The sequence below is a fragment of the Lutjanus erythropterus genome, chromosome 10, assembly GCF_056507025.1.
Source record: "Lutjanus erythropterus isolate fLutEry1 chromosome 10, fLutEry1.hap2, whole genome shotgun sequence".
Taxonomy (NCBI): Eukaryota; Metazoa; Chordata; class Actinopteri; order Lutjaniformes; family Lutjanidae; genus Lutjanus; species Lutjanus erythropterus.
The window spans coordinates 23882045-23902670 of record NC_139326.1 but is presented as its reverse complement, the minus strand read 5'-3'; the positions used below and the strand labels follow the sequence as shown (position 1 = coordinate 23902670).

Below are 20626 nucleotides of genomic sequence, written 5' to 3'. Positions count from 1 at the left end.
GAGGACCTCAGAGCTGATAAAGTCTTGGAGCACCCCCTGTGATTTCTGGCATCCCCCTAAGTGGGGCCCGGACCCCAGGTTGAAAACTAATGCCTGAGCACAGAGTCATGAATGTGAGACATGATTAAATGCAAAAGACCAGGCTTTTAAAACCTACAAAGCAGCAAAACATCAGAACATAAAAAAGTTCAGAAAAGTAAAACAAAACTTTTTTCATAACATTACAAAAAAATCATAAAAACACACTTAAAACTCAAAACAACTCTCTTTTACAGTAATTACGACTAATAGGCCTCTTCTAAAATATCTTGCGCATGTTTCAGTCTTTACGGTAACCAAGAAGGAAATCCCAACATGTGATTGGTTGAGCGGCCAAGCTTTTCTACTGCGTGTGAGAGGCTCCTCTCATCACCCGCACGCGGCTCCATCTGTGGCTACCGCGAAGGGACAAACTAAGAGGTCAAACAACTGCAGTTTTACGGCGAGCTACTGGAGAAAAATGCTTTATTGACAGTGACCCGTCTAACGGAAATAATTGCAGTATTATATCATCGCAGAGCAGGTAAGCTTAGCCGTTATCTTTTCAGGAAATAGTAGTCTAAGTATGTGTCATCTAAGAACTTCCCATTTCTGTGCCAAGAATTAGCGAGCAGGGGGTCTGAATGAATGACAGCATGTAATTCATTAGGTTAACAACTTTCCTGTTGGAGGGATTTTAACAAACATTTACAAACAGTATGACGCTGGCATTTTCTGTCGTTCACACGTTCTCCGGAACAGGTGCTCTAATGACGAGCCAGCTTGGTCTGTTGTAGTTATAAGCTAGCCAAATGTTAGCTTATAGCAGTTGTTAGCTGCTATTTGTTTGTGGCTGTGAATGATATTGCTAGGCTAACTATTTAGCCTGACACTGTAGTGAGTTGCAGCCAGAGTTTTTTGACATGACCATCTGATTTTTCTATGTGAACGTAGTTGGTATATGTTCACACTCAGCAGTGACATTCCTTCACTTCCATCTTCAAACAAGATGGAGATAGAAGTAGTGAGGGGTATTTTCAATGTCCCTTTATTTTTTTTTAATGATTTTAGAAGATTTAACTACACCTACTGTGGTTAATACTGCATTAACACATTTCACAACATAGCAGCACATTAGTAACCAAAATCTTTCACATCTTCACAAAATAACCATCTCAAATGTCACTCAATTTTCGGTTTTGCATATATGTTACTGTTACACATTTTATATGCAATGGTCATTCAATGTCACAAATGAAAAAACAAGATGGGCAACTCTGTATGTGTCAGAGAGAAGAATAATAATAACAGCTGTCAGTAAAAGCCACACCTAGCTGTGTAATGAATGATTAATGTCAATTTAAGTTAACACAAGTATACAGATTGCCTGTAATATTGTTTAATGGCTTTTGCTTTATGCTACTGTACTCTGATCTCAGTAAAATTCACCTCTCCGACCATAAAAAGTTTACACATGAAAGAATGTGTGTCGGTGTGATAGATTGCTTGTTAGACTGAGACAGGATACATAGTTTACCTAACTAGCTTTCCATTGACAAGTAATTTCCGGGGTGGAGATCTTTTGTGATTACATTATACCTACTTCAGTCAATACAGTCATAGTTTGCACAAATTATCTCTATATTAAGAGTACTTCCAGACACAGTAATGCAAAATGCAATAGTCTGGCTAGACTGCACCATCTGTCCTGTTGTCCTCAACTGTTTAGATTTTTTTAAGCTAAAGCAGTAAGAGTAAGACGTGAGATTTGTAAAGCGAAATGTCACAATTCAGCTGGCATTTAGTTAACCATTTCTCAGCAGTGGCCATTAAACCTAAAGTGTATCCAATAAGGAGTAGTACTGTAAGTACTTAGTAGGTAGAAATGGTATGAAAATTTCATATCACCACTGACAATGATTACCAGTATAGAACTGCAGCAATTAGTGAATTAATTGATTAGTGGATCAAAAGATAAAATTATTTGCCAGTTATTTTGATAATCGAATTGTTTCAGTAATTTTCAAGCAGAAACATCAAACATGTGCTGATTACAGCTTTTAAAATGTGAGGCTTTGCTGCTTTTCTTTGACATTTATGAAAATAAATGGAGAATCTTTAGGTTTTGGACTGTTGCTTGGACAAAAGCAATTTGAAGATGTTACTTTGGGCTCCAGCAAGTTGTGATGAGCATTTTCCACAATTTTTTTGATAATTTATTGATTAAATTATTAATTGTGACAATAATCAGCAAATTAATTTATAATGAAAATAATCCTTATTTACACCCCCAGATCAGTATTATTATGGTCTTGTTAAAGTGTGCAGAAAATGTTCAAAAGTACTAATTCACACACTGAAATCATTTCCCTACATTTCATATTGAAAATATTGAAAAATCTGAAATTTTTGATGTTCACTGACACAAAACAAAGCCACTTTGCATGTTTTGCCTGCATCTGATAGACTGTTCCTAACTTTGGTTGATACTGGGCAGTATTTAAAGTAGATTGTAGATTTTTCAAAGCCTGGTAATGGTGGTTGGGCCAATTGGCGATGCAATCATCCATCATGATGGCTGACAGTCATCTACCATCGTAACATTGTGATTTTCTACTGAATTTTATAGCAATTTTGTTGTGAAACCAGTTATAGTTTTATGGCTTGTATGATTGTTGTACTGTTTTTGTGCGGATCACCTCATCACAAGCATAAAATTACCAGTACCATTATAATTTTGATAAAAGTTGAAGAAATCCAAATGTGTGATCATAGGTGGGTTGGTTGCCTGCTTCCATGAGCTATTTGCTTTCAAACAATTTCAGTTACAAACAGTCCAGACCAGTTTCTGGCTGTGGAAAGTGTCCAGGTACATTGGTCCAACAGTGATACCAATCTGGCTCGTTATGGTTTCTGGGCCTAGATTATCTTCCTTCTTGGCAGACACAAAAAGTATGAAACAAGCAATTACAGACAATCTCAACATGTTTGATTTCCTAGATCTGACACACTGATAAAGTTTGGAAGGAAATGAAATGAAAAAGGATTAGCTCCACTCTATCAAATACTGACCTCATCAGGTGTTCAGGCTTTATATGTTGTAGAAACAGGTGGGAAGCTGAAGGTGATGTGAATAGCCAGAAAATATTCGTATGCAGTGTGCACAACAAAGACTGTAATTCAAAGAGGCTGCATCAAGGCTCCCATCTGGGTATCAAATAAACCAAGATTAAAATGACTGGTGATTGTTGGTACTGCTTATATGCTTTGGTCTTGGCTTTAATGCTGCTTTCTAGGCAGTGTTTCCTGGACATGTAGTTGTAAGCCAAGACTCTGCCAGCTGGCTATGCTTGTAATTTCTTTCATCCAATATTTCGGTCAAAGAGAGGGGTACATGATCTGACCACAGTGCTCCCTTTGAATCTGTTCTTTGACAAATATAGCTAATGGAAAATTAAACCTATTGTTTGCTAAGAAAATTGTCAGTTATTATTTAGAAACTGGCTTAGTTTCTTATCAAAAGCAAACCAGCACAGTGTGATTAAACAGGGACTGGCATAAAGAATAACTGTTGCAGCCCAATTTGAATGGCATCTTGCTTGAATGCCTTTTTGTTTATAGTACCACCATTTATATTTTCCTGTGGTTTTGTTTGGGTGGTTATTACTATGATAACATGGGTGGACAAACAAGAATAATGCAGTGAGCAGTGGAGGACAGCAGGAATACGTTGACTGTACAGATGAGGGCTGTTTGTCACATGAACTGGCCCTGGGTTTGTTCTCTTGCCACCTGAGCTCAGCTGCACGTTGTTCCAGGCCATGAAGTCTTTCAAAGGAGCTCAAGCCTTTTTTTCTGTGTAATCAGCCGATATGTTTAAAGTATAACTAAAATTATACGTTCCTTTTTCTTGTAATGGCTGACTGCAGTTGACTGTAGTTTCCTTGTGTGTCTTGTATTTCAAAGCAATACTTATGCTTGACTCTGTAAACTAAACTACAAGGAACTAAAATAGAAACTGCATGCAATAATGCTCAAGTTGCTGTTCCCCACATAACTTGCTTACAGGTCCAGTTGTGTTTCCTCAGGGTCAGGTCTTGACATTAAGGAAGACCAGAAGGAGTTTGAGCTAGGACTGAAAAAAAAAAAAAATCATTGCAATTGCGAAATGAGTCACAAGTGTAGTGGAAATGGTCATTTTTGCTTTTAATTTCACTGAAAAAAGATCTGTTTGCTCACCAAGTTCAGTGTGAAGGCAGCATTCATGTTTTGATTTCTTAGTCGGGATGAATTTTTACTACAATGATTGTCATAAGGGGAAGGAAAAATTTGCTCTTAATTGTTTCTAACTTACAAAACAGAGTAGCTTACTGGCCTCTATCTGCACCCGCCACAACACAACATAGCAGTGAATCACAGGTCACATGCATGACATAGCTCTTACAATGAAGACACTATTCCAGGCCAGCAACAGCAGCTGAAAGTAGGCTAGAGGCCCTTGTGTAAAGTGAAAACACAGTAGTGGTTGTTGATGTGGCATCAGATACTGTTTCGTGTATTTATTTATGAGCTTGTTTCATCTCCTTCACTCTCAGAGTAGTAGCAATCGTGTATTTCCATCAGGTATGCTCTGCAGATGCCACTTCTGATTTCTGTCATTGTTAGTTTGAGTGTTGCCTCCAACCTGTGAAGCATCATGTTATCTGTCTTCACATCTTTCCTATCTGTCAACTGATGTCTCCATGATTTAGCTTGTACCCTGTCTTCATGTGGAGCTCATTGCGAAAAGGATTATCACAATCTTTCAAAGCTTTGTTTCTCAGATCACGCACTAAATCACTTCTGCCCACATCCAGATTACTGACTGCCAGCAGCATTTGTAATCCTTGAGTGTGGGACTGACTGTCTATATACACCCAGTGCACTTGTAGGCTTCTGTGATAAAGTGTGTGTCAGTAGACTGACAGTCTTCACTGCTGATAGCTTAATGTCATATCAAAGTGCAGTAATGGTGTGAGGATGTCATATGTCCAAAGGTTGTGGTAGCCGTACACACCAGATCAAGAATAGTTTAATCTTTAAAGCAGTTAATTTTCAACCCGTTTACACTAAAGAATAGTTTCACATTTGCACCATAAACATTCTTCCTGATGAGCAGATTTTTGCGGTAGCTTCTTTGAATCTAGAGCTGCAAGAATTAATTAATTAGTTGTCAACTACTAAATTAATTGCCAGCTACTTTCATAATCTAATTAATCTGTTTTAGTAATTCTTTAAGAAAAAAAAAGTCAAAAACTGAATATCTTTGGGTTGTGGACAAAACAAGACATTTGAGAATGTCACCTTGGGCTTTGGAAAATACTCTGACATTTTTCTCATTTTTCTCTGACATTTTATGGATCAAACAACTAATCAAGTAATCAACAGATAAATCAACAACAATAATAATAATTAAGTAAGTAAGTTGCAGCCCTACTAGAAGATACGGCGGTACGTTTGTGTTACAGTTCATTACACAAGGTGGGAATACTTAGGCTTGAAAACCAGCAGAAGCCTAAAAATCTTTTCCATGGCAGTATGAACTACTGTGAACAGCCTAAATATTTTGTCAGGAGACCTGCAAATTATATTCAGCATAGGAACACAACCAACATTTGCAAATTAATTTCAATTTTTCTAAGAATGAAGATGGAAGATGTCATATCCCCACAATAAATTAGTGATTTTCTCAACTTTGTATCTCGTTCTGTCCTCAGCAGCTCTCCACCAGTGGACCCTCCAGATCAGTGACTGTCCACCATGCTGTCCAGGTTGAGAACAACATGGTCCCTCAGGCCCTGTGTCTCTGTTTGCAGATGGGCACACACCAAAGAGAAGGGAAAGCCCCTCATGCTCAACCCTCGCACCAACAAAGTGAGTGGATTACAGTGATTGTGTGCATGTGTCAGCATTTAAAAAAACATAATGGTTAAACAGATGGCAGCTTTATTAATATGTGTTTCAACATGTCAGCCAGTCTGTGCTAGATCCATGCCAAGTGTGTCATGTTATGAAGTAGGCTAATTGGCATACATTTTTCTGTGTGTCAGAGTGGAAAATAATTGTAAAGCATGTCAGAATTTCATAACATTCTTTTGTTACAATGGATAAATTACCAAAAATGCACTTCGAATCATAATTGGAGCAAACACCATATAAAATGCTGTTTGTTTTAAAAGTTGTGGCTGTTACTTTTCTTATATTTTGACACCCCATATCCATTTTTTTCCATCCTTGCAACTTACTGACACTCCTCAATCTCCCAGCAGCTGTCAGTATTTCTGTTATCCCTGGATAGGAATAGCTGAGAGCTGTGCTGGAGAGTGACAGACAGGAATTTACTCAAAGGTTTACTGTGTGATGTTTTTTTCTATAACACAAATACATTTAAATTCCTGCAGACTGCAAAAAAAAATAATTGATCCCTAAAGAATACCATTTCTATAAGAAGCACACACACTCACTTGTGACAATATCTAAATACACCATAGTGTTTTGAGTTAATCATGCAAACACCAACGGTTATGCAGAGCAGCGTGAATTGTTTTACAGTACAGACAACATGACACAGTGCTGTCAAGAATTGCATCAGTTAATCTCCCTAAGCCACTGACTGGTACTACTGGAAAACTAGAAAAACTTGCCTCTGGCCAAAGGTTTTTCAGCAACTAGCTGATGGCTGCTGTCAAGTTTCCTCTGCTGTTTGACTTGGCCTTGCCTCTAACACTTTATTAGGTATTTATTAAGTGGAGATCTTTAGGGGATGCTTTTCAGGCAATTATAAAGCTCTGTCATGAGATTTTAACCTCTCCAAATTTGCTGTACTTGTGTTGTCATTTTTTTACAATACTGGAAGCAAGATTGTTAGCAATGCATTTACAAATAAATAAAACTGATTCTCCGAATGGCTTCCTAACTAATGACATAATTATTGACATAAACTTGAACATGTTTTTCATCCACAAATGCTGACATAATCTGTTTCCTTCAGATAATATTGTTAATTATTATTATTAATACATTTGGGCAGTTTCCACAGACTAACAGAATTTGTGATTAAAGAATACATTGACAAAAGGCTGAAAACAGTGATCAGTTCAATTCAGTTTTACTGGTGTAGTGCCAAATCATAACAGAAGTTTTCTTAGGGTACTCTTTATTTACTGTACTTAATAATAATTAGACTTTAATATTATTTACAAAGATTTAGCAGTTTACACCATGAGCAAGCACTAGGGCTTTGGCGGCAAAGAGAAACATCCTTTTAACAACCACAATCTTCAAGCAGAACCAGACTAACAGACTTTAAAGTGGGTAGCGATCCGCCGTGACCAGTTGCGCATGTTAGACACAGTTGGGTGTGGTTTGATATGTTTGTTAAATCATAAATGAAGGCAACTACATCTTACTAACTTGGAGACTGTTTATTTCTGCACTCCAAAAGATGCTGTTTTCCTCCTTAGTTTTCTGTTATTTTGTACATATCTTTTATTTCATTCAGCTATTAAATGATCTTTTATACCTCATGCAGAGTACTTTGAACCTCCCCGTATTTAAACGTGGCTATACAAATAAACTTGTCTTGCTTTTGCAATGCACTGGTAACCACACCTAGCAGTAGTGACACTCTTGCATTACTGCAGCAAGGTGGGGACTTCAAGTCACAAACAATCTATGACTTTTCAACTGCAGCAAATAGCTCTGTAATGAACAGCACATTTAATACCCATAACAAATGGGTGTCACTTTGTTTGGTTCCTCTCATGCCAAGTTTTTCAGGCTACAAATGACATTTGAAATGTGAGACAGCTTGAAGTGAAATGATATCACTCTGTGCAGGTTATGCTAAACTTAGCCCAGACTGCACATGTCGATCTATTTATAGAGATTCCAGCTTACATGTAAACTTGTCACGGGTTCGCTGGCTGATGGCCCAAGAAGTACCGTACGCACAGCAACTACATTCACACTCCACTTCAGGCCTGATTTCTCATTGTGTTCATGTTATCTCTTTGTGTCTAGTTAAGAAACCCATTTGTTGATCAAAGCTAACTCAAGTATGTAAAAGCTTTGAGAAGAAGGCTCAAAGCTTTTTAGTGTTCTTTCTGTGAGCAGTGTTCCTGTCTGGCTGTGATTCATATTTAGATGGCAGAATGTCTTCTAGCATTAAAGTCACAGAGTTCATTGTGTCGTGCACCTAAAAACACTTAAAACTGCATGAAGCAAGACACAAACAGCTGCCTGCTGGTTACTCATAGGGAACCTCAGAGGAAATGTGACTTGCATCAGCAGACTGCACCATCATGAGTCATCGTAACCCAACAGTAAAGGTCATAGTGTTGCAGACATGCATTGTTTATTACATTAGACTGTCAGCAAGATTAAATTAAATAATTGAAACGGATTTTGTGAGATTATGCTTTGTGTGCTTAAAGTGCTGTGATCCCATAGTCCTCTACCCCAATTTTATGTGTTAGTTATACAGATTTTCACTATGTGGACCCAAAATAAATTCTTGTAGGTAAAGTTTTTAAGCAGGATGGATAATCTACTTTGGGCAGTTTAATGAAGACATAAACTATGAGCTTAAGCCAATGATTTCTTGGCTAGTGTACACTTGACACATTGGTTTTTAACTCTTCATAACAATGTCAGTGTTTTACTTAATTTATTTTTTAGTTTCCAGCTCTGGACAGAACATCATGAGCATCATTAAAACACATCACTAAACAATACAGAATTGAAAAAATGCAACAGAAACAGTTGTCAGGGGTAGTAAATATATTATCATTCTCAGTTTTTCTGTACCTTAGCAGTTCAGTTAGTTGCTGGCTTCATGTTTCATGTAAATGATTAATTTTCTCCAATTCTTATTAAAGATACCATCTTTAATTTGAGTAATTCTAACAGATCAAAAGAGTAGACAGATTTCTAAAATGTAAAATAATGTTAAAATAAAGCATCCTTATTCCTGACTGATGTGTTGTTGTGTGTATATTTCGTAAGTTTGTTTATCTGTATATCATATGACTTGTCTATGTGCTTTGATATGTTGAAAAAGAATTTAAAAAAAATCTTTACTAAAAGCACACAAAATTGACATGTTTTTGTGATAAAGCTGAGCCTCCAGGGAGAGAACAATTGTTTGAAATTGTCCTGGATATCTTATTTAATGGAAAAGCTGACATACCAACTAAAGTCACTCAAAATAAATGCTGAATATCAATTTGAATGAACCAAATAAGTTTAAACTTTCAATTCCACATATAAAGAGAAAACTACATGTCAGAGTTTTGCTGCATGTTGCATGATGTTTAGAGGAACTGAGCACTAGAGCAGGGAGAAGTGAAATGCTCCATCAGCATGACTCAGCACTTTACCAGGGGAGCCCCCAGCATTCATCACTCTCATAGTGTAATCAGCCCCTTCCCCCAGCCCAGACGTTATGACTTCCATTTGTCACGCCCATATTTCATTCAGAGATAGGTTTGTAAATCTACATACACATACACACTCTTGTACGCTGCAGGAATGTGAACACTTAGTACCCCTCCTCCATCACCCTCTCCTTCATAGATGGGGTGTTTCTGCCCAGAGTCCCCTTCATTGGCTTCACTGTGGCTACTCCCCTCTCTTACCTCTTTTCCTTCTTTTCACCAACTGCAAAATTGCTTTCATCTGGTCTCCCCCTTTCACTCAGCTGCCCCTCTTTTGTTAAGAGTCAATACGTAAACCCTAAATCTAAGGATTGTACTAATCACAGTATATGAAGTTCTGAAAACTGGTTCAGAGATTATTATTTTATTTTGATGAAGGTTATGAATTAATTTTAAGTACTAGATTATTTTTGTGTGAGTTGTCAGGTTTTAGAGGTATTGGCTGTAGAGATGTCTGCCTGTTCTTTAAGATAATGGAATTACGTGTCACTTCGCTTGTGGTACTCTAAGAAAAAAATATGTATGTTTTGGATTTTTGAGTGAACTGTCCCTTTTAAAACACACATCACATATTGGTAGCAGAGAGATGATATTTAAACTTCAATACTCAGAAATGGGAAGTGTGGTCCATAAAATGCATACTTCATACTACATTTGTTTACCTTTTCAAACAGTTTACATAAATATAGTAGTAGATATTATGTAGTAATATAATATACCACGAGAAATGTCACAGAAAGAAAAAAGATTTAACATTTGTGAGACTAACTTTAATTAGAGACTTTGCTTTTTTTGCCATTTTTTGCCATTATTCAACTGAGAATGCATTTAATAATTAGTTTTAATAAGTAATTTCCTATAGGCAGAGATGTGAACATTTAAAATACCATAATTTAATTTATGAAAATATGTGAAATTGACTTCATTAGAAATTATTTAGAAGCCTTAATTAAAAATGATAAAATAGCACACTTGTCCCTTTAGGGAGTTAACAGGCCCTCTTAATATTTTGCACACTCACAGTGAGAAAACCATTATAATACGATGCTGCAGGGTCACTTAGCTTGAAATTAAGTTATTTCCTAACAATGATAATTGACACAAGGTAGATAATCTACATTTTCCTCTTCTCCCTTCTCACTTATGTCTTTTTTTCTCCCTAGGGCATGGCCTTCTCTCTTCAGGAGCGACAGATTTTGGGCCTGCATGGTCTGTTGCCTCCCAAAGTGGAGACTCAGGACATTCAGGCCATGCGCTTTCAGAATAATCTGAAGAAGATGACTGATCCCTTAGAGAAGTAAGGACATATTTTGCCAGTTATAGCCACAGTATGGTCTTTTCCATTTTGATTTTAAGCATTTTCTTTTAATCATATTTTTTCCTTAATATTTCCCTTGATACGCTTAACTTTTCGTGTCTTTCCTCATTTTCCGCACAGGTACGTCTATTTGATGGGCATCCAGGAAAGGAATGAAAGGCTTTTCTACAGAGTGTTGATGGAGGACATAGAGGAACTGATGCCAATTGTCTACACTCCTACTGTAGGCCTGGCCTGCACACAGTATGGGCACATCTTTAGAAGACCCAAGTAAGCATGCAGTACAGCTATTAAAAATCAACTACAAGGAGTCTTAGACTTTAGTGTTGGTTTTACTTTGGTGGTAGACCAATAAAATCATTAATAAAAGTTATATAACTACAAATATTTAAAGAGTTCTTCTGGATAAAATACAGGCTTTGGCTGGAACTATTTTTCTTAATGGTGAATGGGAGTTAAATTTGTGTCAACACCTTGACTGAAATAATGTTAAGGATATTATTGTTGTGGAGATGTGTTTCTTTGTCCTGTTTTGTTGTTGGCAGAATCTTATCAGTATTGTTAAAGTACTGAATTATCATCTTGTTTCTTTCACCAGAGGCTTGTTCATCTCCATTCGGGACAAAGGACACATTCGGTCCATCCTGGACAACTGGCCAGAGACGAACGTTGCTGTGAGTACCTGAAAACTTTGCCACAGTGACACCTTTTCAGCTCTTAAATATGCAGACCGACAATTTTAGAAATGAACTGAAAATATGGAAAATATATTTTTATGCACTTTTTGAAGTATCACATTAGGAAAGGTTAATGGAAACAGTAAAAGTCCAAAAACATGCATTATTTTGCAAAAACATTCTTAACACTCACTTTTTGAATAACTTGTAAGGTAGCAAACATGCTCTATAATATATCTGTGATTGCACCACATAGATCTGATGTAACCTTTTTCACATTAATACATGAAACAAACAGAAATATCATATTTCCGCAGTGTTTTCTACATTATTTTCCTTCATTTGTGGTTCGACTGGCTCTCTTTTTTTTTTTTTTTTTTTTTAAGTTATTTTTTTGGGCATTTTTTGCCTTTAATGATAGTGACAGCTGAAGGTATGACAGGAAAGGGGGGTGAAGAGACAGGGGATGACATGCAGCAAATGGGCCGCAGGCGGGATTCGAACCGGCGGCCGCTGCAGAGGACTAACAGCCTCAGTACATGGTGCACACGCCCTACCGACTGAGCTATAGGGGCGCCCCTGGCTCTCTTTTTAATTACATCATCTTGTTGCGTTCCCCTCTTCTGCAGTGGCAAAATGGTTTTCCAACTGGACATTTGGCCCCACCTACTGTTTATCTTGATGAACTAACCCCTCATAATCAGAAAAGAATAGTGGATGGAAACAAGCTTTCATTTGCATTTTTGTTTGCTGATTTAATAGAAATTTTGTTAAAAATTGTGATACATTTGGATAGAAACACAGCATTTGACATTGTGGATATACAAGTATGAATCAAGGTTATTGTACTTGAATACAGCTAAACTAAAAACTAAAACTAGGTTTGAAAAAAACATTTTAGTTAACTGAAATCAAAATTAATACTAGACCTTTTTACGAAAACTGAAAACTAATTGAAACAATACTAGGTACTTACAAAAAAATAATTAAATACAAGTATACAGGAAATGTGTTTGATTTTATTCTTTGTCAGTTTGGTCAAATTTGTCATACTGGTGAATAAGTTTTTTGAGACTAGGATGTCAGTTGTCATCACAAAGTGTTTTTAAAAATAAAGTCTTATGAATTGGTCCATTACTGTCACATTTTCTGCATTTATCTGGGTACAGTCCAGTTTAACATTTTACAAGCACATCATTGTGAGAAATACTAATCTGCAGTTTTGCTGACTGACTGATGTGCTTTTTTCCCACCTCCTCCCTCTCTCTCTCTCTCTCTCTCTCTCTCTCTCTCTCTCTCTCTCTCTCTCTCTCTCTCTCTCTCTCTTTCTCTCTCTCTTTCTGTAGGCAGTGGTTGTAACTGATGGAGAGCGTATTTTAGGATTAGGAGACCTGGGTGTTTATGGAATGGGCATCCCTGTTGGAAAACTGTGCCTGTACACAGCATGTGCTGGCATCAGACCTGAGAAATGTCTGCCTGTGGTGATTGACGTTGGCACAGACAATGAGGTAGGAGGGCTGTATGTGAATGTTTTCTGCACACTGTGTGCATGTACGTGCTTTGGGGTAAGTAGGAAACCTCATCATCCTTTGCATGTTTGTCCTTGTTCTCCTGTCAGACACTCCTGAAGGATCCACTGTACATGGGCCTGTACCAGAAGCGAGATCGCTCTCAAGCCTATGATGATCTGATTGACGAGTTCATGGAGGCTGTGGTGGACAAATACGGGCAGGACACACTGATCCAGTTTGAGGACTTTGGGAACCACAATGCCTTCCGCTTCCTCAGGAAGTACAGGGAGAAGTACTGCACCTTCAATGATGATATCCAAGGTTCACATATAATCCTTCACACGGCATATAGGAGTTGTGCTTTGTCATAATGCCAGTTTATCTATTCAATTAAAATCAACAGTTGAATTAACTTAAATCCAGTTCAGTTAGTGTTGCTTAAAGAAACGTTCTGGAGGTTGTGCATGTTTCCACCCTTCCCTACAGACTGCCTATCTTTTAAATAAGGGGTGTCAAACACAGTTTCATTATGGTTGCCCTTAAACAGCCAGTTGTAACTGCGAGACTATAAATGTATCTCCTTGTTAGCATATTACATAATTGCCTTTGCATTTTATTATTTTAGTTTTACAAATGACTTATTCATGATAATAATAATTATAAGTTAATAAGTAGCTCTGAAAGCCAGGAAAAAGTCCAGGAAAAATAATGGCTAGCATACATGTAAGTATACAACTGTTATAAAATTTATTACAAAATGAAATATAATAAGACAAGAAACTCATGCTGACTTGTCTCTATGAAGGTCAAATGTGTAGCAGATTTGCTCTCCTATCTCTCAATAAGTTGCCTTCTCTCTCTCTTCTTTTCTTGGCCATTTTGTGAGGTGGCTACTATTAACGCTGCTAACTACAGCTACTCAACTCTGCCAATGCTGGAAATGGCTGATATTCAGACAATATGTGGAATACACTGAGATCTAGTGGCTAGATGCTTTTAGTAAGCAGATATCAACATGAAGTTTATGGACAAAATACTTCTGCAACACAGCATGGATTGTAATTCCACAAATTATATTCTTTTCAAGCTACTGCAGACCAGATAAAATGAGGTGCTTGTCTGGGCTTGAGTTTGAGGAGTGCTTTAAATTGTTTCATTGTTGGGGATCTTTTTTTAAAGCATGCTGGTTTTTTTTTATATATTTATTTTATTTTAAAGAACCACTGACAGCTGTGATTTGGGAATTGGTTGCTGGACCACAATGCATTCATGACATGAGCTATGATGTCTGAAAATCAAACCAAGACGACGAAACAATAGGCACAACATATTCATTAAGTGGACAGAGACCTATCCCACCCGAGTGCCTTCAAACAAATAATGATTAATGTGATCTATTCAAGTCAGAGACTGAATTCTTGACCATTGTCTTCTTCTGCGTGTTTCCAGGCACTGCATCTGTAGCCCTTGCTGGTCTGTTAGCAGCTCAGAGAGCCATTGGCAAACCCATCACCGAACACCGGGTGCTTTTCCTGGGAGCCGGAGAGGTAAAATAATATTTATCCATTCATCGGTCACTTCAAGTTCTCTTAGCTTTTGCTTTGTTTTTTGCCCTTTTCTCTTTTTTTCTTCCCAGTTTGAAATGTTCCATATTGAAATAGACCTATTTGTAAGAGTCATGCTGCCCCCTACTGACCAGAGCTGGTAATACTAATAATAAATATACAAAAAATATATAATATATATACAATATACATATAATAAACATACAATACTTAAAAACTTTACAGAATCAAATGTGTGCTCACCATTGACCATTGAGTTTAAAATTCTCAAAATATTCTGGTGTCTGTCACTATTCCAATTAAGATGATATTATGTCCAAACTGCTTATGTGGCTAAAGAAAATGAATATTCCACTAATATTCCATTTACATGCAGGCATACATGCTCAGATTATGGAAAAGTGTCACAGTTAGAGCCCCTTGAGCCATTTTGCTTCTTGTGTTTGTGTTCTTCTGTTTTCCACCAATGGCCAACTTGTTGCATACAAACTCATCATCCCTCTTTCATTTGTTCAACCTGGTCAGCATTGTGATATTTTTGCATATTCAAGAATCTGTTGATGACCAAGCATTTCATAATGTTTTTAAGTAAGTTCACCTTCCAACCAGAAATTTGCACTTTTCTTTTGGGAATGCGTCTCTACCCCAGCCATGCAAACCGTTGGCTAGATGATTTGTTTACAGCGCACAGAGCTGATTAAAAACAGGCAAGAGTTCATGTGTCAGAAACTGTGGTTAATAACTCCAACTGAAATGCATATTCTGGCTGCACTGTATACACGTCTAAAGGGCGTATCCCACATGTCTTATTCAGAAAATTCTATATTTACATATACATTGATCAGTACATTTCTGAGAAAAGTATGGATTTGCTTAGTCTTCCTCTTATTTGAACATAGTGGTGAAAGATGTACTATGGAGATTCTGTTTAAATACTTTGAATGTTTGAGTTGATGAGATTATTTTCTCTTTAGGCTGCCCTCGGCATTGCCAATCTGATTGTCATGGCCATGATGGAGACAGGGATGACCCAAGCTGAGGCCAGAAAAAGAATCTGGATGTACGATAAATACGGTTTACTTGTAAAGGTCAGTGTGTATGACAGAGACATTAACAACCAGAACATTAAATTATATGTCTGTGTGGCTTCCTGTCTAGTTCCTTGTTGATAGACTGTATAAATGATGAACAGTGGTTCTACTATATTTTTATTGATTTATTGCCTCCAATGTACTGTATGTGACTCCAGGACAGACCACAGGAAACGGACACTAACCAGGAAGCGTTTGTCCATGACAGTCCAGGGAACGTACAGAGCTTCTTAGATGCTGTCAACACCATCAAACCTACAGCTATTATTGGTAAGAAACAGCCCATTTTCTGTAGTGATGTAATTGTTAAAGAATCGCAGTATACTTCAAAATAATGCATTTTTAAGTTTTAGCCATTAATATAAAACCAGAGAATAGTAAAGAGTAAAATAATTAATATGCTCTTGTTTATAGTATCGTTATGATTTATTTAATTGTATCTAAGCGGGAGGTTGGATCAGGTCAACTGTCTATTTATTATTTGTATCATCCTGTCATGGCTCAGTGTGCCGTAATCGCGGGATTATCATAGATCCTAAGCACAGGGTGACCACCATTTCTCTTTCCTTCTTCCAGGTGTGGCAGGCGCTGGACGTCTGTTCTCCCACGACGTCATCAAGGCCATGGGAACCCTGAACGAACGACCAATCATCTTTGCCCTGAGTAACCCAACCGCTAAAGCAGAGTGCACAGCAGAGGACGCCTACACACTCACTGATGTACGCACTATATTTAGTATATATGTTTCACACTTCACCTCACCATCAGACAGCCCTTTCTGACAGGAAACTGAAACTTTTACCTCACAGAACATGGGAGTTGCTGGTCCACCGCTGCCTCGATTGGTGTGTTTGGAGTTCAGATTAACTGAAGTCACAAAATTACACAAACAAAAAACTAACAGATTGAGGCAGCAGCAGATGAGCAACTCCTGCATTCTGTGAAAAATTACTGATTTTGTCAAAAGAGTTTGGTGGCTTTGAAGAGAGCTTGGATGGCTTCAGTTTCCCATCAGAAGTGACTCTCTGACGGGAAGGTAAAGCGATGAATGTAGCGTACACTTAAATTGATATTTATTTATTTTTACGTGGAGAAACTGCATTTTCCTGCCTCTTGCTTTGCCTTGTTATTGTGGCTTTGACTTTTAAATAGTATGGAAACACCTTAAACAGTAGAAAGTATTGCTTGTTTTTCATTTGATCTTTTGAGGTACACAGTGCTTTCATTACTAATCACTATTATTATTGTTTTTCTGCAGTTCTTGTTGCTAAATTGACATTGCTCTCTCTTCTCATGTACCAGATTATTAATAAAAATACACAAAAAAACATTGTTTCTTTGTTCCACAGGGTAGATGTCTTTTTGCCAGTGGCAGTCCATTCGGTCCAGTGACTCTGGGTGATGGCCGCGTCTTCACTCCTGGACAAGGGAATAATGCTTACATCTTCCCAGGTGAAAGCATATTCAGAATTTATATTGAAGAGCAGAAGAGAGTATGAAATGCATACAGATTTCTTGGTCATAAAAATGAAGTGAACAAAGCCAAGTGTCTGCACAATTTTTGCACCGTATATCATTAGATTATAAATAAAATGCAAAAAGTAAATGCAGTGTGTTATAAAACAGATGTTGTGTGTGTTGCAGGTGTGGCCTTGGCTGTAATTCTGAGTGGAGTGAGACACATCAGTGATACCGTCTTCTTAGAGGCTGCCAAGGTCTGATTTCTGTCTTCTTTAAACTTGCTGAAGTTCATCTTTACCTCCCTCTCACCCCATCCTCCACTTTCTTGCTGACTCTGTTATGTATGCATATGCTGTACTGTGTTATAAAAACCCTCTTTAACCCTTTAATGTCTCCTGTTCCCTCTCTTTCTAGACTCTGGCTTAATAACTAACAGATGAGGAGCTTTTAAAACGCTGATCCTGCTTTGCACTTCTTCCATCTGTGTTCTCCCCTCTCTCGCTGAGCTGCATTTGACTTGATTACACTGATCAGTGCAATTAATGATAAAAATTACAAGATGGTTTCTTGCCAGCACTCTTTGTTCAATATTGAAATGTTGCATGTTGAAATTTGCATGTTGGTAATATGAATATTAATAGTTTGGTCAATTTGTCACTTGACCAAACACTTATTTTTCTTATTTTGTCAGGAGCACGTTTATATTTAGCTGGCAATCAACAGAAACATATGCTATAAGCAAATAATAGCAGTAGTTTTTAGACCCTAGAAAATTATCTTTAGCCTTAAATTATTTTTCTACTCCTTTCAGACCCTTGCAGAGCAGCTGACAGATAAAGAGCTGGAAGAAGGCAGACTCTATCCCCCTCTTTCCAACATCAGAGAGGTCTCTGTCCAGATGGCTGTCAAGGCAAGTCTACTGAAAATCACAATTTCCAACTTGGCTAAATGTTTTGGCTATTGATAAACATCTTAATGTTAGTCTTTCTATTGGAATTGATTTTCATAATTCACAATCATGTTAAACTACAGCCTACAGAGTCCTTAAAGGCATAATATGTGACATTTCCCCCAAAAAATAAATAAAAAATGTACAAACTTTATAAAAAATAGTCCTTTTCAATCATCACTTACGACCCAGTAGAAGTGTGTGGTGGTGGCTGTATCTGCAGAAAACCTGTCCTCTGCTTGTATTGTCTTGTTCTTATTATTTTGGTCTGCTCGGGACACTTTACCAACCCAATATGTCTGTGTTTGACATTCTGGGAATCAGACTCAGATATCAACCATATTTCTGGTGTGTTTACAGACAGCTTGGGCAAATCCCACAGATTCTGCCTTTGAAAGGTCTAAAATCCAATCATCTGAATTTTAAGCCTTAAAATGTTTTAATGATTTTTACAAGTCTTAAAAATTGATTGGATTATGAAGCTGACAGTCCTGATTTTCAATTTGTTTTGGGGAAAAAAATGTATTGATTATGCTAGCTGCCAGATCAAACAAACCTCTAAAAGGCAAACGGTATACACTACAGTGCTACTTCAGCTTTTAGTATTTAGCAGCATTTTAGTCAAGCAAGGAAGGAAAAGAAACTTGAGATTTTTTTTGGTTCAAAAGACATTTAACTATAAGTCCAGCATTTTGATATATGTTGTGTCATCTGTTAACAACAACAACAACAACAACAACAACAACAACAACAACAATAATAATAATAATGATGATAATACACATACTGTAAATATATAGGAATGTTGATTGTGAATTAATTAATTTATTTTGCAAGTAGTTGTGGGATTACAATTTTCCTTCAAATCCATTGTACTTCTTTTTCAGTATAAATGTAAAGTAAAAAAAGAGAAAAAACTCAACAGCAGGGTGCCATTTTAATGACACAATATTTCTGCCCAGTCAGATTTGGTTGCAGTTGTCCTGTAATTTTAACTTCAGTTTAACTTCTGTTGATGTTTGTGCAGTACCTGTATTTGCATAATATTTTTAGTAGTAGTTAATACAGAACTTTCTCTTTCTTACTGCAGGTGGTGGAGTATGTTTATGCCAAAGGCATGGCGTTCCGCTACCCTGAGCCTGTGGACAAGAACGGCTTTGTACGCGCTACTGTGTGGAACACCCACTATGACTCCTTCTTGCCCGACACCTACGACTGGCCGGGTGTCAGCTTCAGTCCCAAGACTGACTAGAAGTAGAGCAGACCCTCACTGTGCCCACTGTCACAATGTCACTCTTCGCTTGTTTTCCATTTAACTCTCAATCACAGGTCTTTTTAAATGATAAAAGTTCTCTTAGTGCATACATCTGCTCGTGTTCTGCAGTAGAAACTCCATACTGCTGCCGTGTTACTGTATTTGCGCTACACCAGTCTTATTAGATCTGTGAACAGGTGAAGTGGAAAGAGGACATTTGAATGGAAATAGGCATTTTCACTTCATATCCCAGTTCTTTATCATCTCTGCATCACATCCTGCACTGCACCTGGAGGGCCACCTGGTGGTGGAAAAGGGCAATGAGGAAATGCAGTTTCATTTCTGATTCCTTGAGATAAGCCTGCGTTTTAATGATCCGTACTCTAATGTAAAAAGAAAATAACAAAAATAATGTCAAAATTGGCTATATGACAGCAAATTATCACTAGAAATTACGTGTGATTGGCATATACTCGAGTAAACAGAAACCAAAACACCAAAAATAAGGGTACAGTGAGTAGTAAACCAAACACTACTCTTGTGCCACTGCTCAAAGTTAAAATGTTTTTTAAACAATATTAGAAATGTCTCTATTGTTTCTTTTTTGGGTTTATCATCCACTGTTTTTAGTCATAAATTGCCTGGGAATAAGTTACCCCTTTGTCAAGAAATGCCATATACAGTACTGCTATCTTTTTCACCTATTTTTAAAGGTAGTCACTCCATACTGAATGTAATGACTCTAGTTTTGTTGTGTACACTCCTGATGCAGAGGTTGGTTTGTCTGCTTACTGTACTACTATGGCGAATAGTTATAGTGACCTAGAGATTTCTAAACTTAACGCACACAATATGGACATCACCTTTTTCCACATCAAGTGGGCCTCTGGTGGCTTCAATGATCAAACCAATGCCTGGTCTAAGACATATGTTTAGAGAGTTATTTTAACTTATGCCTACATCAGGCTACGTTGGTTATCAGAGAAGGATTAGTAGAGCAGAGGGATAAAGTACTCGGCCTTTGTGTTCACACTTACAGAGAAATGGAGGAAAGAGAGGGAACAGATGATACTCTGGGGAGAAATGGAGTGAATATTTAAAGACAAAACTTTAAATTAAATTTAAATAAGATTTTATGAAGGGAAATTAAATTTATATTTAAAAACACCCAAGAAACCAGCGTTCGCTTCATCATATTTATTTGAATGCTTTTGTCACATTGTGTTAATTTCTATGAACTTATTCTAGGTTATGTTTGGAGGGTGTGTAAGGCTTGAGATATACTTGCTTTGTTAGCATGATATA

At 37.3% G+C, this 20626-nt stretch overlaps 1 protein-coding gene across 2 annotated transcripts; it reads left to right on the top strand.

The window, feature by feature from the left end:
• Positions 1–395: 395 nt before the first annotated feature.
• me2 (malic enzyme 2, NAD(+)-dependent, mitochondrial) lies at positions 396–19919 on the top strand. 2 transcript variants are annotated; one of them, XM_084728731.1, is made up of 15 exons: positions 396–562; positions 5778–5931; positions 10658–10791; positions 10933–11082; positions 11411–11486; positions 12836–12997; positions 13108–13321; positions 14450–14547; positions 15540–15653; positions 15815–15926; positions 16233–16375; positions 17006–17108; positions 17301–17371; positions 17929–18027; positions 19157–19919. In XM_084728731.1, exons 2-15 carry the CDS (start codon positions 5818–5820, stop codon positions 19316–19318), a joined length of 1752 nt encoding a protein of 583 aa, XP_084584857.1. In that variant the 5' UTR covers positions 396–562; positions 5778–5817; the 3' UTR covers positions 19319–19919. The 2 variants fall into 2 exon arrangements, with proteins under 2 accessions (XP_084584857.1, XP_084584856.1); XM_084728730.1 differs by having other exon boundaries at positions 5775–5931.
• The last annotated feature ends 707 nt before the right edge of the window (positions 19920–20626 follow it).